The sequence below is a fragment of the Bos taurus genome, chromosome 16 (genome assembly GCF_002263795.3).
Source record: "Bos taurus isolate L1 Dominette 01449 registration number 42190680 breed Hereford chromosome 16, ARS-UCD2.0, whole genome shotgun sequence".
Classification (NCBI taxonomy): Eukaryota; Metazoa; Chordata; class Mammalia; order Artiodactyla; family Bovidae; genus Bos; species Bos taurus.
The window spans coordinates 1,575,894-1,596,599 of NC_037343.1; the positions used below are offsets into that span (position 1 = coordinate 1,575,894).

Sequence of the window (20,706 nt, forward strand, 5' to 3'; positions counted from 1 at the left end):
TGGCTGGATGGCATCACTGACTCGATGGACATGAGTTTGAGTGTACTCCGGGAGTTGTTGATGGACAGGGAGGCCTGGCGTGCTGTGATTCATGGGGTCGCAAAGAGTCGGACACGACTGAGCGACTGAACTGAACTGAACTAACTGAAATGGGAATGAGAACCTAATCTGCCTTTTCTTAACTAACCCATCACCCAACAAAACTACAGTTATCCCATTTCAAAAATAAATTCCAAGGAAAAAATTCTGTATGTGGAAACAAGAAAGCACTGAAAGTGAGGAGGGGAAGGCAGTCCTAGAAACGTTGATTTCAGTGATACCAGCTCTGTCTTGCAGCTGGAGCAAGAGGTTTGAAATTTATCCGTTGCAGTTAGCAGATATTTGTGACTCTTATCAAGGCTTCAGGCTAGGAGACTCTGTTGATTCTTATTTCCTCACTCAGGTCAGATGGTTGAGACTCAAAGGCGGGAAGAAAAAGAGCAAGGATGATGGATAGTGGTGATCAGAACTGCTTATATGGTAGTTCCTCTCCCACTTTATTCTCTAATGTGGGAAATACAAACAGAGGGCTATTGCCAACTTGTACAGCGTACAGAGTTGATTAGAGCTTCAGGGGAGGGACAGGCCATGATTTGAATCCTGATCGTATGATGCCACAGTCAACACATCCTAACACTATGCCAAGAAAGGAGGATTTGCCATGAAGTTAACAAACTTTAACCTTCAGGACCACTTCCTTGCACAACCCCTTTTCAAGGCTCTGGGCAAGGCCTTAGCAATGTGCTCATACGATCATTATAAAATTCTATAAGTAAAGTATTCTCATAGCAATGATTAAGATCCCTGTATCCTTTCACTCAGACTCTCTCTCCAATACCTTCCCCCTGTTAGACATTTCTGGGATCTGCTAAGAGGAAGTTGAGTTGGGATACAAATATTTTGAATTGTATTTATGTGGTATACAGTCATTTTCACTTAGAGTCATTGCCACACATGTAAATGTAGAAATGGCTCTCAAGAATGTCTCTATTACCTGCTATGTAGACTCATTTGGCGTTATGGCCCATAGTTGTAGGACCAGAGGTCACATCTTGATATAAGTGGCATGTAGATTGTGGAGGAGAGACAGGTTTGAAAGTTATGCAATCAGAAGTTAATTTTTGGAAAAATCTTCCAATCATCACATGTGAAAAATTTCTAATGGAGGATTCAGTTATCATTAACACATGATACAATAGCAAGCATTCAAGATAATAAGCTCTGTCTCCTGTTATTCATATCCCACTCCCCTCCCACATTATGTCAGTATTGATCAATAAAATACAGAAGAGGTGGTGGCATGTCACTGCCAAGGCTAGGTCAGGATACCCATTGCAGCTTACACCTTCTGTCTCAGTCTCCCTCTTTCTCGCCTTCTTTCTCTCTCTCTCAGGAAGGAGCCAGAAGCCCATAAGATGAGCTGCCTGGTGGAGTGGTCCATATGGTAAGAAACTGAGGTCCCCTGTTAACAGTTACATGAGAGAATTTTGAAATGGATCCTCTAGCCTCAGTCAAGTCTTCAGATGACTTGTAGAGATGGCTGACAAATCGATCACCACTTTATGAGAAAACCTGAGCCAGAACCACCCAGCTAAACTGCTCCTGAATTAGTGACCCACAGAAGCCATGGGGTGATAAATGTTTGTTGTTTTAAGTCAGTAAATTTAGGGATAACATATATAGCAATAGATACCTAATATATCTACCAAAAAGGACTCTTCTCTCTTGGCTAAGAATATATTAAATAATTCAATATTAACTCTACAAAGTTTTAGTGCTTATATATGTAAGAAACTTGATAGAAGTTTCCCTAAATTTGACAACAATCTAAAATTGTCACCAATTTCACCAGTAAGTTATGAAATACACTTTTCTAAACTATCATGGATAAAAACTATTTTTATTAAAAATGCCAGCGTGAGGGCTCCCTGGTGGCACAGTAGATGAGAGTCTACCTGCCGATGCAGGCAACAGGTGGATTTCTGGTCCAGGAAGATTCTACATGCTGTAGAGCAACTGAGTCCGAGCATCACAATTACTGAGCCCGCGCTCCAGAGCCCGCGAGCCACAACTCCCGAGCCTGCGTGCTGCACCCACTGCAGCCCAGGCGCCTAGAACCTGTGCTCCGCAACAAGAAGAGCCACCGCAGCGAGAAGCCCGCGCACGGCAACGGAGAGTAGCCCCCACTGGTGGCAAATAGAGAAAGCCCCTGTGCAGCAAGGAAGACTCAGCCAGCCAAAAAAATAAAATAAAATGCCAGAGGGAAGACCGGTCTACTTTTACACTCTTTATAGAAGATATTTTAATACTTTTTTTATAAAAAGAAGATACTTTTAATCGAAGATATTACAAAATTGTCATATGAAAAGACAAAGACTATGTAGCTAAACATATAGAAAAATCTATTATAGAAGATTATAGAGTCTATTGGTTAAAAAATGACTTTTTTAGTTTGTAGTGTATATGGTTTAAGATCATTTTTATATGCAGTTTATTGTTCCTCGTCTAAATAAATGTTCACTTTTATTTTATTCTTTTTTTGGCTGTGCTGGGTGTTCATTGCCACGAGGTCGTGTCTCTAGCTGTGGCAACTGGGGGGCTACTCTCATTGCAGTGTCTTCTCTTCTTGTGGAGCACACGCTATAGGGCGTGAGGGCTTCAGTAGTTGCTGCACGTGGGCTCAGTAACCATGGTTCCTGGGCTCTAGAGCATGGGCTCAATAGTTGTGGTGTACATACCTACTTACTCTGCTGTATGTGGGCTCTTCCTGGATCAGGGATCGAACCTGTGCCTCCTGCATTGGCAGGCAGATTCTTTACCACTGAGCCACCAGGGAAGCCCCAAATAATCACTTTTTAATCTAATTTTCTCACAGTTGTGTCCAACTCTGAACAGTCCAAATCCCATGGACTGTGACTGTTCATGGAATCCTCTAGGCCAGAATACTGGAACGCATAGCCTTTCCCTTCTCCAGGGGATCTTCCCAACCCAGGGATCAAACCCAGGTCTCCCACATTGCAGGCCACATTGCAGGCAGATTCTTTACCAGCTGAGCTACAAGGGAAGCCCAAGAATACCGGAGTGGGTAGCCTATCCCTTCTCCAGGGGATCTTCCCAACCCAGGAATCGAACCCTGGTCTCCTGCATTGCAGGCGGATCCTTTACCAACTGAGCTATCAGGGAAGCCCAGAGGGCTAGGCTACAAAACCTTTGCTCTGACACTGGACACCGTAAAATGTTTCATCAATTATTTACTAAAGAGGTCTTTATTTACTAAAGAGGTCTAAAAATTGAATTTCATTTAGAATCAAGCGGGGTGGGGTGTGAGTAGAGAAAATCTGGCATTGTGCCTTTGGTCTAGATAATTTAACTCTTTTTAACAAACCAAGAGCAAGCCCACATTCACCCCCTGGGAATTCTGTTTGTATATATGGAGTTGGGTGGGGGGTTCTCACCTGGACTTCAGAGGATCTCCTAACTGGTTCTCCCTCTTTCTAATTGCCCTAGCCTTAAACTTCTGACCCCTTCAGTGTCCCTAATACTCCATTATTTTTCCTTCCCGCTTTGGGAAAAACTAAATAATCATGATTATTTCCATCAAAAAGGAACTAGGGCAGTTTACTGCAAAAGCGACTTACTGTGTTACCAGAGCTGCTAAAAAAGAATATGGTAGGCCTCTAAGAATTGATGACCATTAAAAGATAAAGCTATATTGTAAAGGGGGGTGGGGTGGGGTGAGGGTGGGGGAAGCAAGTTGCAAAACAATATGCATAGTTGTAGCCTGTTCTTATCCTAAAATTACTATATTTCATTCATTCTAAGATACACACACATACTATCAAATTTTAACATCTCTGATCAATGGTCTATCAGAGTTTAATTGGCAGTTTTTTCTCTTAGAGGTCTAGAAAATAAAATACATAATCAATGATACCTTAGATTTGATGAAATACAACAATTGTTAAAGAACAAAACTTGAACTAAATAAGTTTAAAGATGAAATTTACTTTATTCAACGATTCATGAACCAGACAGAAGACAAATAGAAGGACAGAGTTGTACAAAATGGAAGTTTTGCTAAGAGGAAATAGAAGCTTTTTTACAGGCAGAAAGAGGGTAGGACAAGGAAGTTTAAAGTGGATTATTTGGGGAAGTTTACCTTTCCTTTGAAAGGTGGGTGGAATCTTAGTAGGCAGATTGCCTCACTAGTGCAGACCAGGACATTTCAGACTGATTGGTTTAAAATGTCTCACTCTTGGGAGAGGCCAAAACTACCTTAGGTATTAGGTCTTGGTGGTGCTTAGCATAAGTGACTCCATTTGGGGGCTCCTGCTTCTTTTTTAACACTGTATATAGCACACTAATCAGACCAGGATGCATCTTGAAAGCCCTAGTCTGGAAAACCCTTCAGCTGTTTAGAAAGCCTTCCATTAAACTGAAAAACCCTAGGTGTTGAGGCACAAACAGAAACTGGTTACCAAGAACCTGCTTGTAGGGCTGGTTGACATGGCAATCAGAGGATTGTCATGTAAGGGAGTGATTGGGGCTGGAATTCTAATGTGGCTTCTCACTTTGAAAGCAGATAAACGTCCAAGTGTGAAGAGACTCAACACCCTTCTGACCTGATTCATGCCCAGTCCTGGACTGGCTGGGACTCTCACATTAAGCTGGTAGCTGAAGGAACAAGACCGAGAGGAAATAAAAGGTGCCTGGAGTCTCAACTGCTTTACCATCAAAGGGTATCCTTTCTTAACAGCAGGACTGTATCCTTTATCCAAGTTCAGTAGAATGTTATCCTAAGCAAGTTCTGTTGAGCTTATAACCCTAGGGGGATCTTGGGTTCCTACTATATTAGTGTAATATATTCAAATGTATTCGCATACAAAAAAGTTAGAATACAGGATAAATTAATGAGAGATTATTTCTCAGGAATGAGATTAATAGAGATCTAAACTTTGTACTTTTATATTTCCCTATTATTACCTTAAAAAAAACTCACTTAAATTATACCTTTATAATCGAAGAAAAAAGGTAAAGATATTCCATTGGGAAAATAAGGTTAATATTAATAATTAAGTGGGTAAGCAACGGATGTATTTCCTTTTCATATCTTAACCCTCAACTTTCTAATGAGCATGAATTGTTTTTTCCAATACGAAAATTTGTTTTAAAAAATAAAACTCCCTTCAAACACATTTCACTTCTGCAAATAAAAATAAAAGCACAAATTCTTCAACATCGCAGGAAAAAATTGTTTATTTCTAAATCAAATTTACACAGGATTTGGATTTATTCATTAAGCAAACACTGGTGAGAATAAACTGAGTGCCTACTGTCGGCTTAAAGAAAGCTCTCGCGGCTTTCTCGCTTATTATGTCAATTTGATTTTAAAAATCTGTTTTTAATAAAAGACAGTTTCAAGAAACCTGTAACTTTCTAAAACTTCTAAAAGATAAGGGATGCTGCGGCTTAGCGCCTCCCGTCTCACGTGACCCTCCCAAACGGGGAAGCCATCTTAAGCATCGCCTCATAGAGGAAACTACATCTCCCAGAATCCTTACGGCTTGCGTCGTGCTGGCACTTTTACTGGCAGGGTCTTAGAGCTGAGCCTGTAGCCGGGCGCCATCTTTGACTCTGGCAGTCTTGGATTTCTGCTGGTGTTGCTGCTGAGAAGACGGCGGGCGGCAGCGGCTAAGAAAGAAGAAAGACGTGGCAGCAAGCGGGAGTCGGGGATAGTGTCGACGGTTCGGTAAAGTTTCTGTTCTCTGGTAACTAAACCCGTTTTTTTGCTTCCCGGGTGGCTTGGGGCCGGGGAGGTGGGGGAGAGGGCGAGGGGAGTGGCCGTGGCCTCCCCTCGCCCCTGGGTCGCGGCCTAGCCCGGAAAGTCAGAGCGGGTCCTTAGGTTTTGCGGTAACGACCCACTCCTCCACCTTCCAGCGGCCGCCGTCGCCAGGGTGGGCTGGGAGCCCCAGGTTCCCGCTTCCAGTTCCCGTCCACCCTGCCCCCACCCCGCCCCCGCCTCACTTCCCCCACCCCGCCCCCGCCTCACTTCCCCCACCCCCACGGCGCCTGCTCCTTTCCCAACCTTCTTCCCCTCCCCCACATCCGGTGTTGGCGAAACTGGGATCCTGGAGCAGCCCCTGGAAACAGACTTGTTACCCTCCTCCAGAGGAGAACTGATACTAAATCGGTTTCTTCGGGGGCGAGAGTTTCCCTAGTTTAGCGGACCCCTGCTGCGTAAATCGGATTGAGTGCTAGGAGCTGATTTTACCTACTCTCATTCCTCTCTAGGGCCCCACTACTTGGGAGATTTTCTCAAACTCCACACACAGAAAGCCACCGACCTTATTCCGGTATCCTACACCCCTTCCGTACTTTAATTACACTTCCCACCCCCAGCCCTCAGCATCGGAATCAAGAACAACAGGGACACTTCCGTTCTCCTTGTGGGATTGATGAAACCGTAATGAAGAACACCCCCTAAACTCCCATAATCGGTGCGGATTCCTATGGGGAAGGCTCATATTGTTGACATCTTCCAGCCCTTGGTTCTGGACCTTGAGAAGGAGGCTGAACTAGTGATAGCGATGTTTTTTAGGGTAAATGTGTGTAGGTACTGGGGGAAGGGGAGGGATCAACCAAGAAGGCATGAGAATGGTTTAAAGCTAGTATTTCATTTTTTGCTGCTTATATAGAGTCAAACTTAGGAGTTACTCGTTTATAGGCTGTACAGCTTCTCCAGTCTAAACATGTCTGAAAACCAAGCATGGATTAACTCTTGATACAAAAAATAAATTGAAAAATCGCTTGTGAGTAAAATTTTAAAGTTTTACTCTCAAAGCTTTTTTTTTTTTTTTTTTGCTGCCCATATTTTTAAAAGAACTGTGTTACTGTTACTGTTTTAGAGTTGAAAGGGCTCAAATAGCATTTTGCTGTTAATGACCAGTATGTGGAGTCTGATTTAACTTTCCAGAATTGACGTTTTGAGTTATATTGCCAAATTGCAGCCCTAAGTGGTGAATGTTGAATGATGCACTATGTTTTTGTTTAAATGAAATTTACGGAAAATAATTAAGTTCATATAGAATTAGGGGAAATTGATGTTGCTATCCTGAGGCAGCATTAAAAAATACATATTTTAAAAGCTGAAGACATTTCAAGGAGGTTTAGTTTTTGTTGAAAGAGAAAGAACATGGACCTGAGATTTAAAAGACCTGGTTTCTAGCTGCTACTTATCAACTTTATTACACTGGGAAAGTGGGTCTCCGTTCTTTTTCTATAAACATGAATAAATTGGACTATTTGAATTCAGAACTCAAAAAGTTGGAAGGGATCTTAAAGCCCTCTATGAAAAAGTTTGGGAATGTTCTCCATTGCTGTCATTTTTCCTCCAAAAATAACCTGGCTTGGAAGTCATTGGTCCAAAGGGAATTTGACTCCCCATAGAAATTGGAGAAAAGGTAATGCAAGTAGAGAGGAACAGCTGTGTATATGTTTGAGGAGTAAACTCACTAACAGATTCTGGTACGAATTTTGGAGACTTAAAAAGGATGAGTGTATGTACCTTAAGTGTACCAGTTTCCTCACTTTCTCCTGGTAGAAGATGTAGCACTTTTAGTGGTGCTGGGATTCTGGGGTGTGTTCCTGTTACTTCTAATACAGATGAAGAAGATGTGGTAGAGGGCAAGATGGTAGCAGAAGGAATGGATAAAGAGGCAGAATTGCCCACTAAAAAGAAAAGAAAGAAGGGTTTGCGAATTAAGGGGAAAAGGCGGCGAAAGAAACTGATCCTTGCGAAAAAGTTTAGTAAGGATTTGGTATCTGGGAGGCCAGTTGCAGATGCCCCTACTTTGTTAGCTTCTAGTGCCCCTGAGCAGGATGAAGAAAGTCTGTTTGAAAGCAATATAGAAAAACAGATCTATTTACCGAGTACCAGAGCCAAGACCTCCATTGTGTGGCACTTCTTTCATGTGGACCCGCAGTATACCTGGAGGGCTATTTGTAACCTCTGTGAAAAAAGTGTTAGTAGGGGTAAACCAGGCAGCCATCTCGGGACATCTACTCTTCAACGACATCTGCAGGCAAGGCATTCACCTCACTGGACAAGGGCCAACAAATTTGGAGTTACAAGTGGAGAGGAGGATTTTACTTTGGATGCACCTTTATCTCCCTCTTCTGCTGGAAGCAGTGGAAGCTTTGAATATATCCCTGCTGATCCATTAGATAATGCAATGGGTAAGAAACGTGATAAATCAGTATCTGATGCCCTGAGGGCACAAAGAGGGAGATTTCTCATTAAAAGTAACATTGTCAAGCATGCCTTAATTCCTGGAACAAGAGCCAAGACATCTGCAGTTTGGAATTTTTTCTATACTGATCCTCAGCACATCTCAAGAGCTGTGTGTAATATATGTAAACGAAGTGTGAGCCGGGGTAGGCCAGGTTCTCACCTAGGAACTTCAACACTTCAACGACACCTGCAGGCCACTCATCCCATCCATTGGGCAGTTGCCAACAAAGACAGTGGTGCAGTTGGAAATGGATTAGATGAAGCTGAAACTGAGAGAAATGATCTCTTGAGTGACAGTTTGCATGGAGAGAGGTCTGCAGGCAGCCAAGATGTAGCAGCTGAGCACCTTAGTGACTCTGATTCAGATGAACCTCCTGTATTAGAGGTTGAAAATAGAAGATCTGAGAGTCCTACTCCTGTTGCAGAGCAAGACACTCAAATGCATGCACAAGAGCAAGAAACAGCATACTGTGAAAATTCAACCCCAAGTCAAATAAGTCAGGCAATTATTCAAATGATTGTGGAAGATATGCATCCTTACAACTATTTCTCAACCCCAGCCTTTCAGAGGTTCCTGCAGATTGTGGCCCCTGACTATAGGTTACCGTCTGAAACTTTCTTTTTCACTAAGGCTGTACCTCGATTATATGATTCTGTCAGAGAAAAAATTTTCTTAACTTTGGAGAATGTTCAGACTCAAAAGATCCACCTGACTGTGGACATATGGACCCATGACCCATCCACTGACTATTTCATTGTGACTGTACACTGGGTCTCTTTGGAAACTACACCTTCTTTCAATAATGGCAGGATCCCCAACTTTAGAAGGTGGGCAGTTCTTTGTGTAACAGGTTTAGCCAAAAACTGTTTGATAACCAACATTTTACAAGAATTAAATGACCAGATTGGTCTGTGGCTTTCTCCTAATTTCCTCATCCCTAGCTTCATTGTTTCTGACAGTTCTTCTAATGTAGTACACGCAGTCAAAGATGGCGGTTTTACCCACGTACCATGCTTCCTGCGTTGTTTAAATATAGTCATTCAGGACTTTTTCTGTGAGCACAAAAGCATTGAGAACATGTTAGTGGCTGCCAGGAAAACCTGTCATCATTTTAGTCATTCGGTCAAGGCCCGTCAGATACTGCAAGAGTTCCAAAATGATCACCAACTTCCATGGAAAAATTTAAAACAAGATGAAGCTGGCCATTGGATTTCTACCTTTTATATGTTAAAATGGCTCTTGGAGCATTGCTACTCAGTTCACCATAGTCTTGGTAGAGCCAGTGGAGTTGTGCTCACCTCCCTTCAGTGGACTCTAATGACATATGTTTGTGATATTCTTAAACCATTTGAGGAGGCCACCCAGAAAGTGAGTGTGAAGACCATAGGATTGAATCAGGTGCTACCCCTCATCCATCATCTACTCCTTTCCCTGCAGAAACTCAGAGAAGATTTTCAAGTTAGAGGTATTACTCAGGCCCTCAATCTGGTAGACAGTTTATCTCTGAAACTTGAAACTGACACCCTACTAAGTGCCATGCTCAAATCCAAGCCCTGTATCTTGGCTACTTTGTTAGATCCTTGCTTTAAAAACAGTTTGGGAGACTTTTTTCCTCAAGGTGCTGATTTGGAAACTTACAAGCAGATCCTTGCAGAAGAAGTTTGTAACTATATGGAATCTTCACCAGAGGTCTCCCATATTGCAACTTCAGAAGGTTCTGGCCCCTCAGCTATAGTAGGAGCTGATTCATTTACCTCATCTATAAGAGAAGGCACCTCCATTTCAGGATCTGTTGATTGTTCAGCTGCAGATAATGTTGCCATTGGAGGCAAAAGCTTCATGTTTCCTTCTGCTATGGCAGTGGTGGATGAATACTTCAAAGAGAAGTATTCAGAGATCTCAGGGGGTGATGACCCTTTGTTTTATTGGCAGAAGAAGGTGAACATATGGCCAGCTTTGACCCAAGTTGCCATTCAGTATCTGAGCTGCCCCATGTGTAGTTGGCAATCTGAATGTGTCTTTACTGCAAATAGCCACTTCCATCCAAAGCAGATCATGAGCCTGGACTTTGATAATATAGAACAGCTGATGTTTCTGAAAATGAACTTGAAAAATGTTAACTATGATTATTCTGCATTGGTTCTAAGCTGGGATCCTGAGAATGAAGTTATTCAAAGCAATGAAAAAGAAATATTACCTTAATTTCTTTTTCCTTTCTCCATTTAAAATGGGCAACTTATTGCTATGTTAGTGTATCCTAATTGCTATAATTGTTATATGTAGTTATACTAATTATTCTTTATGCACTATCTGGGGAAACCTGAAAACAGAGAAAGGGCAGAAAATTCCTCAGAGGTAATACAGAATCGACAAAGTGAAGATTAAAGATTTCATAGTAGTAATTCAGTAAGCTATCACCTGAAATTTTGTTTGTACCAATTGAGAGGGCAAAAGAGATATTTTAATTAGAAAAATATAGTGCAGCATTGAAAGGCCTTAGGCTATTTCTGGCTGGTAGATTGAACTAGTAATTGGTTTTAAATTAAAATTTCTCTCAACTTGGGAAGGTTGATTGCTGTGAAACCAATAAAATAGAGAAAAGGCAGGACTGTATAGTCCATGGGTTCGCAAAGTCAGATGGAGCTGAGCGACTTTACTTTCATACTAAACTGATATATCTCCCCTCCCCCCCACCAGTATTTTTCTATTTCTTTAAAAACCCTGATTCATACTTACAGCTTGGCAAAAACAAAAGTTGACAAAATTGTTTTATACTTTGGAATTTCTAATTGCCTCCTCATACTGGTCAATTTTACAATTTCAACTTAAGCGTGATAGAGTTGCCCTTTATATTTAAGATTGGTTCTATATAAAATGGAAACATTAGAAAACAATTAGGAAAAAATACTTTTAGTCTTTGAATTGCCCTATTTAACTTTTATTGTAAATACAATAAAAGATTATATAGGTAGTTTTATATAATTTATGGGTAAATGACAAAAAATTTACAGAATTGGAGAAGATTAAATGGGAATAGAAATGAAAGCCCCATGAGCATACTGTGACAAAACCAGTATCCGTTTCCCAAAGAATGTTTCTCTGAGTTTAAGTGATCGTAAATGTCTTCTTAAAAATTACACTGAATGACCCATAATACTGTATTCTTAACTGTGAGATTATTTTGGCCTTAACTCTTACTTCAAAATAAGCAGTCAGTATTTTCATGTGTTAGTAATCATTGCCTCACTGGTAAAATGAAAGAATTGATCTCAGTTGATCTTGTCCCTTTCCACTCGGAGAGTATGTTTTTGTGATCGAGTGGGAGGCCAGTTATGATGACTTTTAGTAAAAGTTTCAGACCAAATAACTAATGTAAGATCCCAATTTTTCCTTTTTTTCATTTTAGATTTGGGGATATTCCCTGCCCAAAAATTTCCTGGAAAATTGACTAGTATTAAGTGTGAGTAAAAGGTGTCCACTTTTTTTAAAGTTTTGATTTTAGTTTTGTCTTGGATAGTATTTGGCAAGATTTAGCCTAGAAATTATGTAGTATTTATTACATGAGAATCAAATTGCTTTGTTACTGGGCTGGTTTCAAAATCTAGAACTCATTTCTATGTATCAAAATCGCTCTTCATTTTTGTTTTTTTTTGAAATTCTTAAATGGTAAATGTACCATTGTGAAATGAAATTTGAACTCCCAAAGTTTACCCTTTTACTAAATGGAGTAAATGGATAATTACAAAGTCTTTAGTTGTAGCCATCACTAGTAAAGAATTTGGAACTAGATTGCATAAGCCTTTGCAGGGCCACTATTGAATGTCATGCCAGTGACACTGGTGTTGTAAAAGAAGAAAAAAAATCTTCCCTTAGATAGAAACTTCCTGTATTTTGACAGTGCCAGTTCAGGATGGCTATAATGCTGCTCTGCCTTCTACAGCTTGCTGCACCACTCTGTAGTTACTCTGTAACTATACATTTCTATCTTTTTTGGTTAAACACTCCCTGAAGATGATAAAAGATGATGTGACAATATACATACATCCATATTATACACATTGATATATGTGTAAGGATTTCCCTTCATTTTTATTTTGTCGGCTGGGCAAAATTTAGTGTAACATTAAAATACTTCATGATACTTTGGTATAAGAGGAAATTCACTATTTTTATAATGACCCAAATTTAAAGGCTTTTGTAGTGTATTTTAAAAGGGAAAACTTACCCAGATGTTTTATTTCTACACATTTGTGTACGTGTGTGTGTGTTTATAAGCCAGTTAGTATATATGTATATGTATATTATACATAAAACACTATATTTTTACATACAAGTATGTTTTTATTATACAGATAATAAAGATGGGGGAAGGTTTCTGTTTTTTTCTTAATAGGTGAAGAAATCTTGAAGACCAGAAATTGGATCTTATTGAATTTTGGTGTTTTTTTTTTTTTTTTTTAATTTTTTCTTTCTTTTTTCTTTTTAAATTAATTGTTCGGCTATGGAAGATTGATCTTTTTTCTTTTTAATAATCCTTTGAATCTCAAGTTCATTTTTATATGAACTCTTTTTTTGTTGTTTTTTTTTTTGTTTTTGAGGAGATAACTAACCCTAGCTGTCTCCAGTTTGACAAAGGTTATTTGAATGGACTTAAACTCTCAGTAGTTGAGAGATATTTTAAAAACACATCCTGTGTTTGAATTGTGGCTGAGAGGTTTCCTTGGCAATGTGAGGAGGAAAATTCTTTCTGCCTCATTATTATTAATTCATGGATTGAGTGTTGGTTCGACCTACAGGCGTAATAAATTGGAACTCAGTGAAGACCCAGACATTCCTGTTGAGATCAACCAGCTAATGTAAGTGTGGAAATGGGTTTGTTTTTTTTTTTTAATCATTAAAGGGGTAAACATTTTTGTAATTTACAGCATAATTTTCCTGAACCAGTAAGAAATCAAAAAGATAGTTGTCAACACATTATTTTTTTCTTGTAATTGTTTACAAGTTTTGGGGTTTTTTGATAGAAATATCACTACCCCTTCTTTTTTTCTTGATAATATGTACTTATAATAAAAGTAAAAACAATACAGACAAGGTGGATTCTTCCTGTAATTCTGCCTCCTCAGAGAAAACCACCATGAACAGTTCATCATGGCATAGTTCCGTGTCCATACTCAGAGCTTTGCCTCACCTCTTTTTAATGACTGTGTTTGTTGCTTTATAAAAATGGATATGCAATAATTTAATATATCCTTCATTGATGGACATTTGAGTTTTTACCATTGAAAACAAAAATAGCCCCTAAAAACAGCTATATATATATATATATACACACACACACACACATATATGTGAACTATTTCTTTGAACCAGTTCTTAAATGTGAATTTGTAGAATTGTTATAATTCTCTAAGGAGGTTATACCAATTTACTGTATTAGTGAAGTCTTTTTGATTTTTAAAAGTTCTTAACACACCCCTTTTAGTGAAGGTATTAATCCTTGGCCATGTTGCTGATCTTCTGCTGTACGAAGGGTTTTCATTTTATGTAGTCACGTCTATGAGTTTTGTCTTGGTTTGTAACTTTGGTATCATGTTTAGGACAGGTTTTTTTCATCCTGAGCTTACTAAAAAAAAAAAAAAAAAACCCATTCATTTCTTCCCAGTACTTAAGTGTTTACATATTTTATATTAAAATGTAATCTAAGGATTGTAGTTACATGACATTGCCTGTCTTCCTCGCCTTAACCATTGTCAAAAATGCTTTTTAGCTCCTCATAGTTATGAATTCAGAATCTTTCTTACGTGGTCCTTTTAGTGAGTTACAGCGTCTTTGTCATCCTTAAACCTTTTTTGTATGATATAGAATTTATTTTTTTCAAATGGATGGCTAATTTTTTTGTTGTTGTTAATTTCAAATGCCACTTTTTCCAGAAATTGCCTGAATTCTGTTTATCTTGTACTCATTCATTTGCCAATATTACATTTAAATGTTATATTTCTCACCTGTGGTAATTACAGGAAGCCCAGGGCCCTCTCATTCTTCTTAAGATTTTCTTAGTTACTCTAAGTAATTTTGCAGTCTGTCAGGTTCCAATAATAAAGTATCATTGAGATTTTGAATTGAATTGTATTCAATCTACTTAAGATATTTAGGGGAAAAGTAAACTTCTTTAAGCCTCTACTCCATTATCTCTCCATTATCCAGGTCTTCTTGTGCCTTAGTAGTTTAATAGTTTTGGTTTTGTTTCTAATTTGATGGGGTCTTTTATATTTCTTTGTTTTCTTCCTATATATTTTAGTTTTATGGTGACTAGGACTCTTGTTATCATCTGAATGATTGTTGTTGGAACATAAGAAATTTACTGATTTTAAAAAATATGTTAGTTTTTAAAATTTATTTAATTGATTGTTAGATTGTATAGTTTGCAAGCCTGTAATCTACAGATACTAAATTTTTTGCTTCATCCTTTCTAATCTTGGTACTTTTTTCCCTTATTGCATGCATTGAACTCTGAAACGGTGTTGGACGGTAGTACAGACAGGCTTTTTTTTCCCTTGAGTGATTTACTTGTAATGTTTTACCATGTCACATATGATGATAGTTTCTGATCAATTAGTACACTTATGCTAAGAAGGTTCCTTGTAATTTACAGAGTTTTTATTGGGAATAGATGTTTGTAGCTTCTTTTAAAAAGCCATTTTAACTTTTAAAAAACTACAGTTTTAAATATTTTTTCACCATTTTTCTGTTCTTGAAATCTTAAGATACTGCAGAGTTTCCTTTTTTAACCCCTGTTTATTCTAGTAATGAATTTCCTAATGTTAAACCATTCTTAGTTCTGGAATAAACCTTCTTTGATCATGTTTTGTTACTCTATTGATATACTATATGGTTCCGTTTATTTAGGATTTATCAGCTGTATCATAAATCAGATACCCCCAAGTAGTTGCTTTAAAACTTTTTAAAAAAATAATGAGAAAATGCCTTTTCATTGTTTTGTTCTTTTTCTATTTATTTTTTCTAATTTTTTTTTCTGAAGTTAGACCGCTTCCTTTAGTAATTTTTAAAAGAATATGTGGAGTACATATATGATACATATTTTATGAGACTTTCTAAAACTTTCTTCCCAGTCCTGAGCTTTTCTTGAAATGTAATTTGAAAAGCTCAATCTAGAGTAATAATATCACCTTTAAATTCTGGATATTTTGTCTTTTGAAATTTTAGAGATTCAAATAATGTGTCAGATGTCAAGTCTGATTTTCTTTCCTTTGTTTTCAGTCTGCTTTTTCCTAGAAGTCTGTATAATTCTGCTTTACCATTGGAATTCAAAAATTTCACCATTATATATATGGTATATGGTGAAGTAGTGATGTCTTTAAAGAACATTTCTGCCTGGCATTTGATGAATCCTTTAGTTAAAAGACTTAAGTTCATCCAGTTTAGGGAAATTTCTTTGTATTGTTATTTTATTATCATTTCTACCAGTTCCATTCCAACCTTATATAATTTTCATTGTGTAGAAATTGAATCTTCTGGAATTATTTCCATGTTATGTATCTTTCCTCCCACATTGGCATCTTTTTGCATTCTGGGGAATGTCCTGATAGTGATATCCTATAATTCAGTTTTGTCTTTTTCATCAGTGTTTATTCAGATTTTTATTTATCTTGGGTACTATTTCTTTTTTTAAAAAAAGGGAATGTGCACCATGGTTTTGGACTTTGTCTTATGTAGTAATAATTACAGTGAATTTTTTACCTCTACATTTTTGGGGGCTATTTTCTTGCATAGCAGTTATAGCCTTCCCCCCACCCCCCAGTGAAAGTTTTAGAAGTTCAGTATGTAAAAGGGATATATGAAAGAACTGTTCTATTTAAACATTAGTAATGTGATGCATATCTATTCAGGATTCAGTCTCTCCATGCCTTGCCTTGCCTACCTCGGGGTGTTTTACAGAATCGATTTTGAAAAAATGGTGGGCAGGGGGGTGGGGAGTACAACTCATGCTATTCTACTATTTCATAAATCTCATTTTGTTTGATTAATATGTAGCAGTCTTACTGAAACCAACAACAGTTCATTTATGTTCTTTGGGATGTTGATTTCAGGGATGAAGGGGACACCAAAGCCTCCTTTCTGTTGTAAAATGTTTCCTTTCTTTTCTGACTAATACTTTTTCTTTTTGTGTGTGTCATTGTAGTGAATTCCTAGAGACTTGATCCCATTGGAGGCAATTTTTTAGTTTTTATTTTATGTTGTAGTAGAGTTGATTTACAATGCTCTGTTAGTTGCAGGTGTACAGCAGAGTGATTCAGTTGTGCGTATACATATATCCATTCTTTTTCAGATCCTTTTCCCATATAGGTTATTACAGAGTATTATAATATTCTGTGCTATACAGTAGGTCTTTGTTGATTATTTATTTTACATGTAGTAGTATGTATATGTTAATCTCAAACTAATTTTTCCCACCTCTAAATTTTCTTTCTTTTCTTTGGCCGTTCTGCTTACAGAATCTCAGTTCCCCAACCAGGGATTGAACTCAGGCCATGAAAGTGCCAAATCCTAATCACTGGACCCTCAGGAAATTCCCTCTCTCCCTCTGATTTTTAAAGTTACCTTTTGGTGTACCCTAGATGGTGGAATGCATTCTCTTTGTGGTCAGAGGAATGTTGGTAGTGGACTGGTGAAGTAGTGTTAAAGACCCAGTCCTTGTTCTGTTCTGTAGCATATCAACAATGGTCAGGTCAGTTAGGGTAGACTTGAATTCTCTGGTACATCTGTGTTTCATCATATTAGAAAATATAGTGTTATTCTCAGCATAAAATAATAAATAGCCACCTGTAATCCTACCACCGTGACTGTAACTACTGCTAACATTTGATCTATATTTTTCTAGCTTTCTTCCTGCTACTATATCCTCACCAGCACTTGGTGGTATCAGTTTTTGGATTTTCGTCAGCCATTCTAAAAGGAATTTGCAACTCCCAGTGATACTGAGTGTCTTTTCATATGCTTGTTTGTCATCTGTATATTTTCTTTGGTGAGGTGTCTGTTTAGATCTTTTGCCCATTTTTAAATTAGTTTTTCTTTAACTTATTTTTTTGGCTGTGCCGCATGGCATGGGTGATGGGATCTTAGTTTCCCACCAGGGATCAAACCTGTGCTCCCTGCATTGGAAGCGTGGAGTCTTAACCACTGGACCACTGGGGAAGTCCCTGATTTGTTTTTCTTATTGTTGCATTTTAAGGGTTCTTTGTATATTTTGAATACCAGTCCTTTATCAGTTATGTGTTTTGCAGAAATTTTCTCCCAGTCTGTAACTTGGCTTTTCATTCTCTTAATAGTGCTTTTGAGAAGTGGAAGTTTTTAATTTTAATTAACTCCAACTTATCAATGGTTTCTTTAATGGACTGTACATTTGGTGTTATGTCTAAAAAGCTATCACCACACCCAGAATCAACTGGATTTTCTCTTGTTTTATTCTCTAGGAGTTTTATAATTTCACATTTGTGATCCATTTTAATTTTTGTGAAAGGTTTAAGATCCCTGTCTAGATATATTTTTTTGCATGCAGGTATCCTCTTCTTCCAGCATTGTATGTTGAAAAGACTGTCCTTTCTTCTTTGAAATTGCCTTGCTTCTTTGGCAAAGATCAGTTGACTCTATTTTTAATGTATATTAGTTTCTTAGGGCTTCCATAACAAAGTACCACATACCTGGGTGTCTTAAAGCAACAGAAGTTTATTATTCACAGTTTCGCAGGTTAGAAGTCTGAAAAGGTGTTGACAGGGTCGTGCTCTCTTTGAAACCTGTAGGGAAATGATCCTTCTTTGCTTTTTTAGCTTCCGGTGTTTGCTGGCAATCCTTGTCATTTCGTGGTTTATAGAAGCATCAGTTTTTGAACATGTAGGTTTCTAGGTGTTTTTTCGTTGTTAGAAGATGGTGATGAACTTTCTTAGGCACTATTCTTTTGCATATTTGTTGAATATTAGTTCAGTTCAGGCGCTCAGTCGTGTCTGACTCTTTGCGAGCCCATGGACTACAGCACTCCAGACCTCCCTGTCCATCACCAGCTCCCACAGTTTACTCAAACTCATGTCCATTGAGTCAGTGATGCCATCCAACCATCTCATCCTCAGTCGTCCCCTTCTCCCGCCTTCAATCTTTCCCAGCATCAGGGTCTTTTCAAATGAGTCTGTTCTTCGTATCAGGTGCCAAAGTATTGGAGTTTCAGCTTCAGCATCAGTCCTTCCAATGAATTTTCAGGACTGATTTCCTTTAGCATTGACTGGTTGGATCTCCTTGCAGTCCAAGGGACTCTCAAGAGTCTTCTCCAACACCACAGTTCAAAAGCATCCATTCTTTGGCACTCAGCTTTTTTTATAGTCCAACTCTCACATCCATACATGACCACTGGAAAAACCATAGCCATGACTAGATGGACCTTTGTTGGCAAGGTAATGTCTCTGCTTTTTAATATGCTGTCTAGGTTGATTATAACTTTTCTTCCAAGGAGTAAGCGTCTTTTAATTTCATGGCTGCAGTCACCATCTGCATTGATTTTGGAGCCCCCAAAAATAAAGTCTGTCACTGTTTCCACTGTTGAATATTAATCTCAGGATAAATTCTGGAAATGGAATTGAAAGCCATAGGATATTTAAATTTTGAAGGTTTCGTGTGTGTTTAGTAACATAACTCTTCTAACCTAGGTTGCTGAGTCAAAGGCTGGTTTTACCATGGCCTGCTATTCTTGGATTAGGAATTGTTAGTGGAAAATGTGAATTTGATTCATCTTAATTTCAAGTTGTAGATCAGTGTTTCTCTTTTAAGATCTTTTTGTTTTGTTTTGGCCAAAAGCTTTTGGTATGCGGAACTTCCCCAACCAGGGACCAGTTCCACACTCTGGGTGGTGGAATTGCGAGTCTTAACCACTGGACCACAAGGGAAGTCCCCAGATCCATGTTTCTGAAACTTTATCCTCTGATGTAGGGGTTTGTAGAAACCCCTTCCAGATTCTGACATGTGCTCTTGTCATGTATTTTTACTTCTGTAGAAGCTTGCTTTCTTGAACCCTTTAGTGTGAGAACTATGGTATGGCAAGAACTAAGGGGAGAGGGAATGCTGGTCATTCTGCATAAGCACTATTTTAGGGATAAGCCCGGAGAACTTCTTTTGCTCCTTTTGTGTAATTGGTGTGCAGCTCTTCGGTCATCTTCATTGTATTAGCTCGCTCTACAGATTTTTCAGGGGTAGTGGTTCACCAGCTATTCCAGTGAGATAGTTTTTTCCACATACTTAGAATTATATACTTTGGAAATAACAAAAATGCTTGTGAATAATTAGATGAAAAAAGTCTAGTTTGTCAGAAATACAGATTTAGCAAATTATCTTGTGTAAAATAGTCCAAGTTAATAATCTAAACTGCAGATCATTTGTTGAGTATATAATGCTTACATAATTTATGGTGAAGCACCATAGAGAATGCAAAGAAAGAAGCATGGCTGTTTAACAAAAATTTTGCATTGTAGATGAGAATATACAACATTCACAGATTAAAATATGAATCAGAATTTTCATAAGGCTCTGTTCATTGGTCAGGGTGATTTGGAGAAGATTGTTGAAAGAATTTACCTGAAATATTTTCATTCATTGTCTTCTCATTTTAGGATTAACATTTAAAAGACGATTTCTGTGATTGACTTGTCTTTTGGAAGATTAAACCCATATCAAGAGGACTTGGAGCTGGTCCTCGCCTAGAGGAAGCAGTGGCTTGTTTTCAAAAAGCCACTTCTCATCTAAGGATCTACTCAGCATGCCTAATCAAGGAGAAGACTGCTATTTTTTTTTCTATTCTACTTGTACTAAAGTAAGAATTAGCATCTCTAAATCAGTTCTTTCTATGATTTCCCTAATAAAATTGAATAAAATTTTCCCAGCATACCAAGGTGTCTTTTGTGTTTTGCTCAATGTTTATTATCTGCTGTCAATTTTTCGTAAAGGATAGCATTGCTAAGGGAATTTATTGCTCATCGTTTTTTTTCCTGTTCATTTTATGTTCTCCATACTCCAGAAGTAAAAAGATAGCATTTAGTCATCATTCGGTGTTCTTATAGCTATAATCAGTCTGTTCAGGGTGCTTTTAAGGAATTAGGAACACTTGACTGTGGCTTGCTAACTTTGATCTTTATCTAGTGAATTTACTTTGTAGTAAATGAATGGGTGGATTGTATTGTATTTATAGAATTGTCGTGGACTGAATTTGACTTCTCCCTTCAGATTTCCTGCTGAATCCTAAAGCCACTTTTCTAAATATGCTTTTGCAGGTTTATTAGAGCTTTTTTCTTTGTTGGAGCTTCGTGCTTTTCAGCTTGTT

At 38.1% G+C, this 20,706-nt stretch overlaps 2 protein-coding genes across 28 annotated transcripts in view; both read left to right on the plus strand.

Moving 5' to 3' along the window:
• Positions 1–5,663: 5,663 nt before the first annotated feature.
• Positions 5,664–20,706, plus strand: part of ZC3H11A (zinc finger CCCH-type containing 11A) — a 43,862-nt gene continuing 28,819 nt past the window's right edge. The window contains exons 1-5 of one of the 27 annotated variants that reach the window (XM_024976292.2): positions 5,664–5,807; positions 6,331–6,536; positions 11,737–11,801; positions 13,127–13,186; positions 20,000–20,199. In XM_024976292.2, the coding sequence (XP_024832060.1) occupies positions 20,146–20,199 (54 nt within the window). In that variant the 5' untranslated portion in view covers positions 5,664–5,807; positions 6,331–6,536; positions 11,737–11,801; positions 13,127–13,186; positions 20,000–20,145. 27 annotated transcript variants of the gene reach the window in all.
• On the plus strand, positions 12,241–12,339 carry LOC132342431 (uncharacterized). Its single transcript, XM_059875632.1, has one exon. It carries the CDS (start codon positions 12,241–12,243, stop codon positions 12,337–12,339), a length of 99 nt encoding a protein of 32 aa, XP_059731615.1.

Bases quoted from the DNA above. Each gene is read 5' to 3' on its own strand.
- LOC132342431 (XM_059875632.1), top strand. From the start codon at position 12,241: ATGGCTATAATGCTGCTCTGCCTTCTACAGCTTGCTGCACCACTCTGT.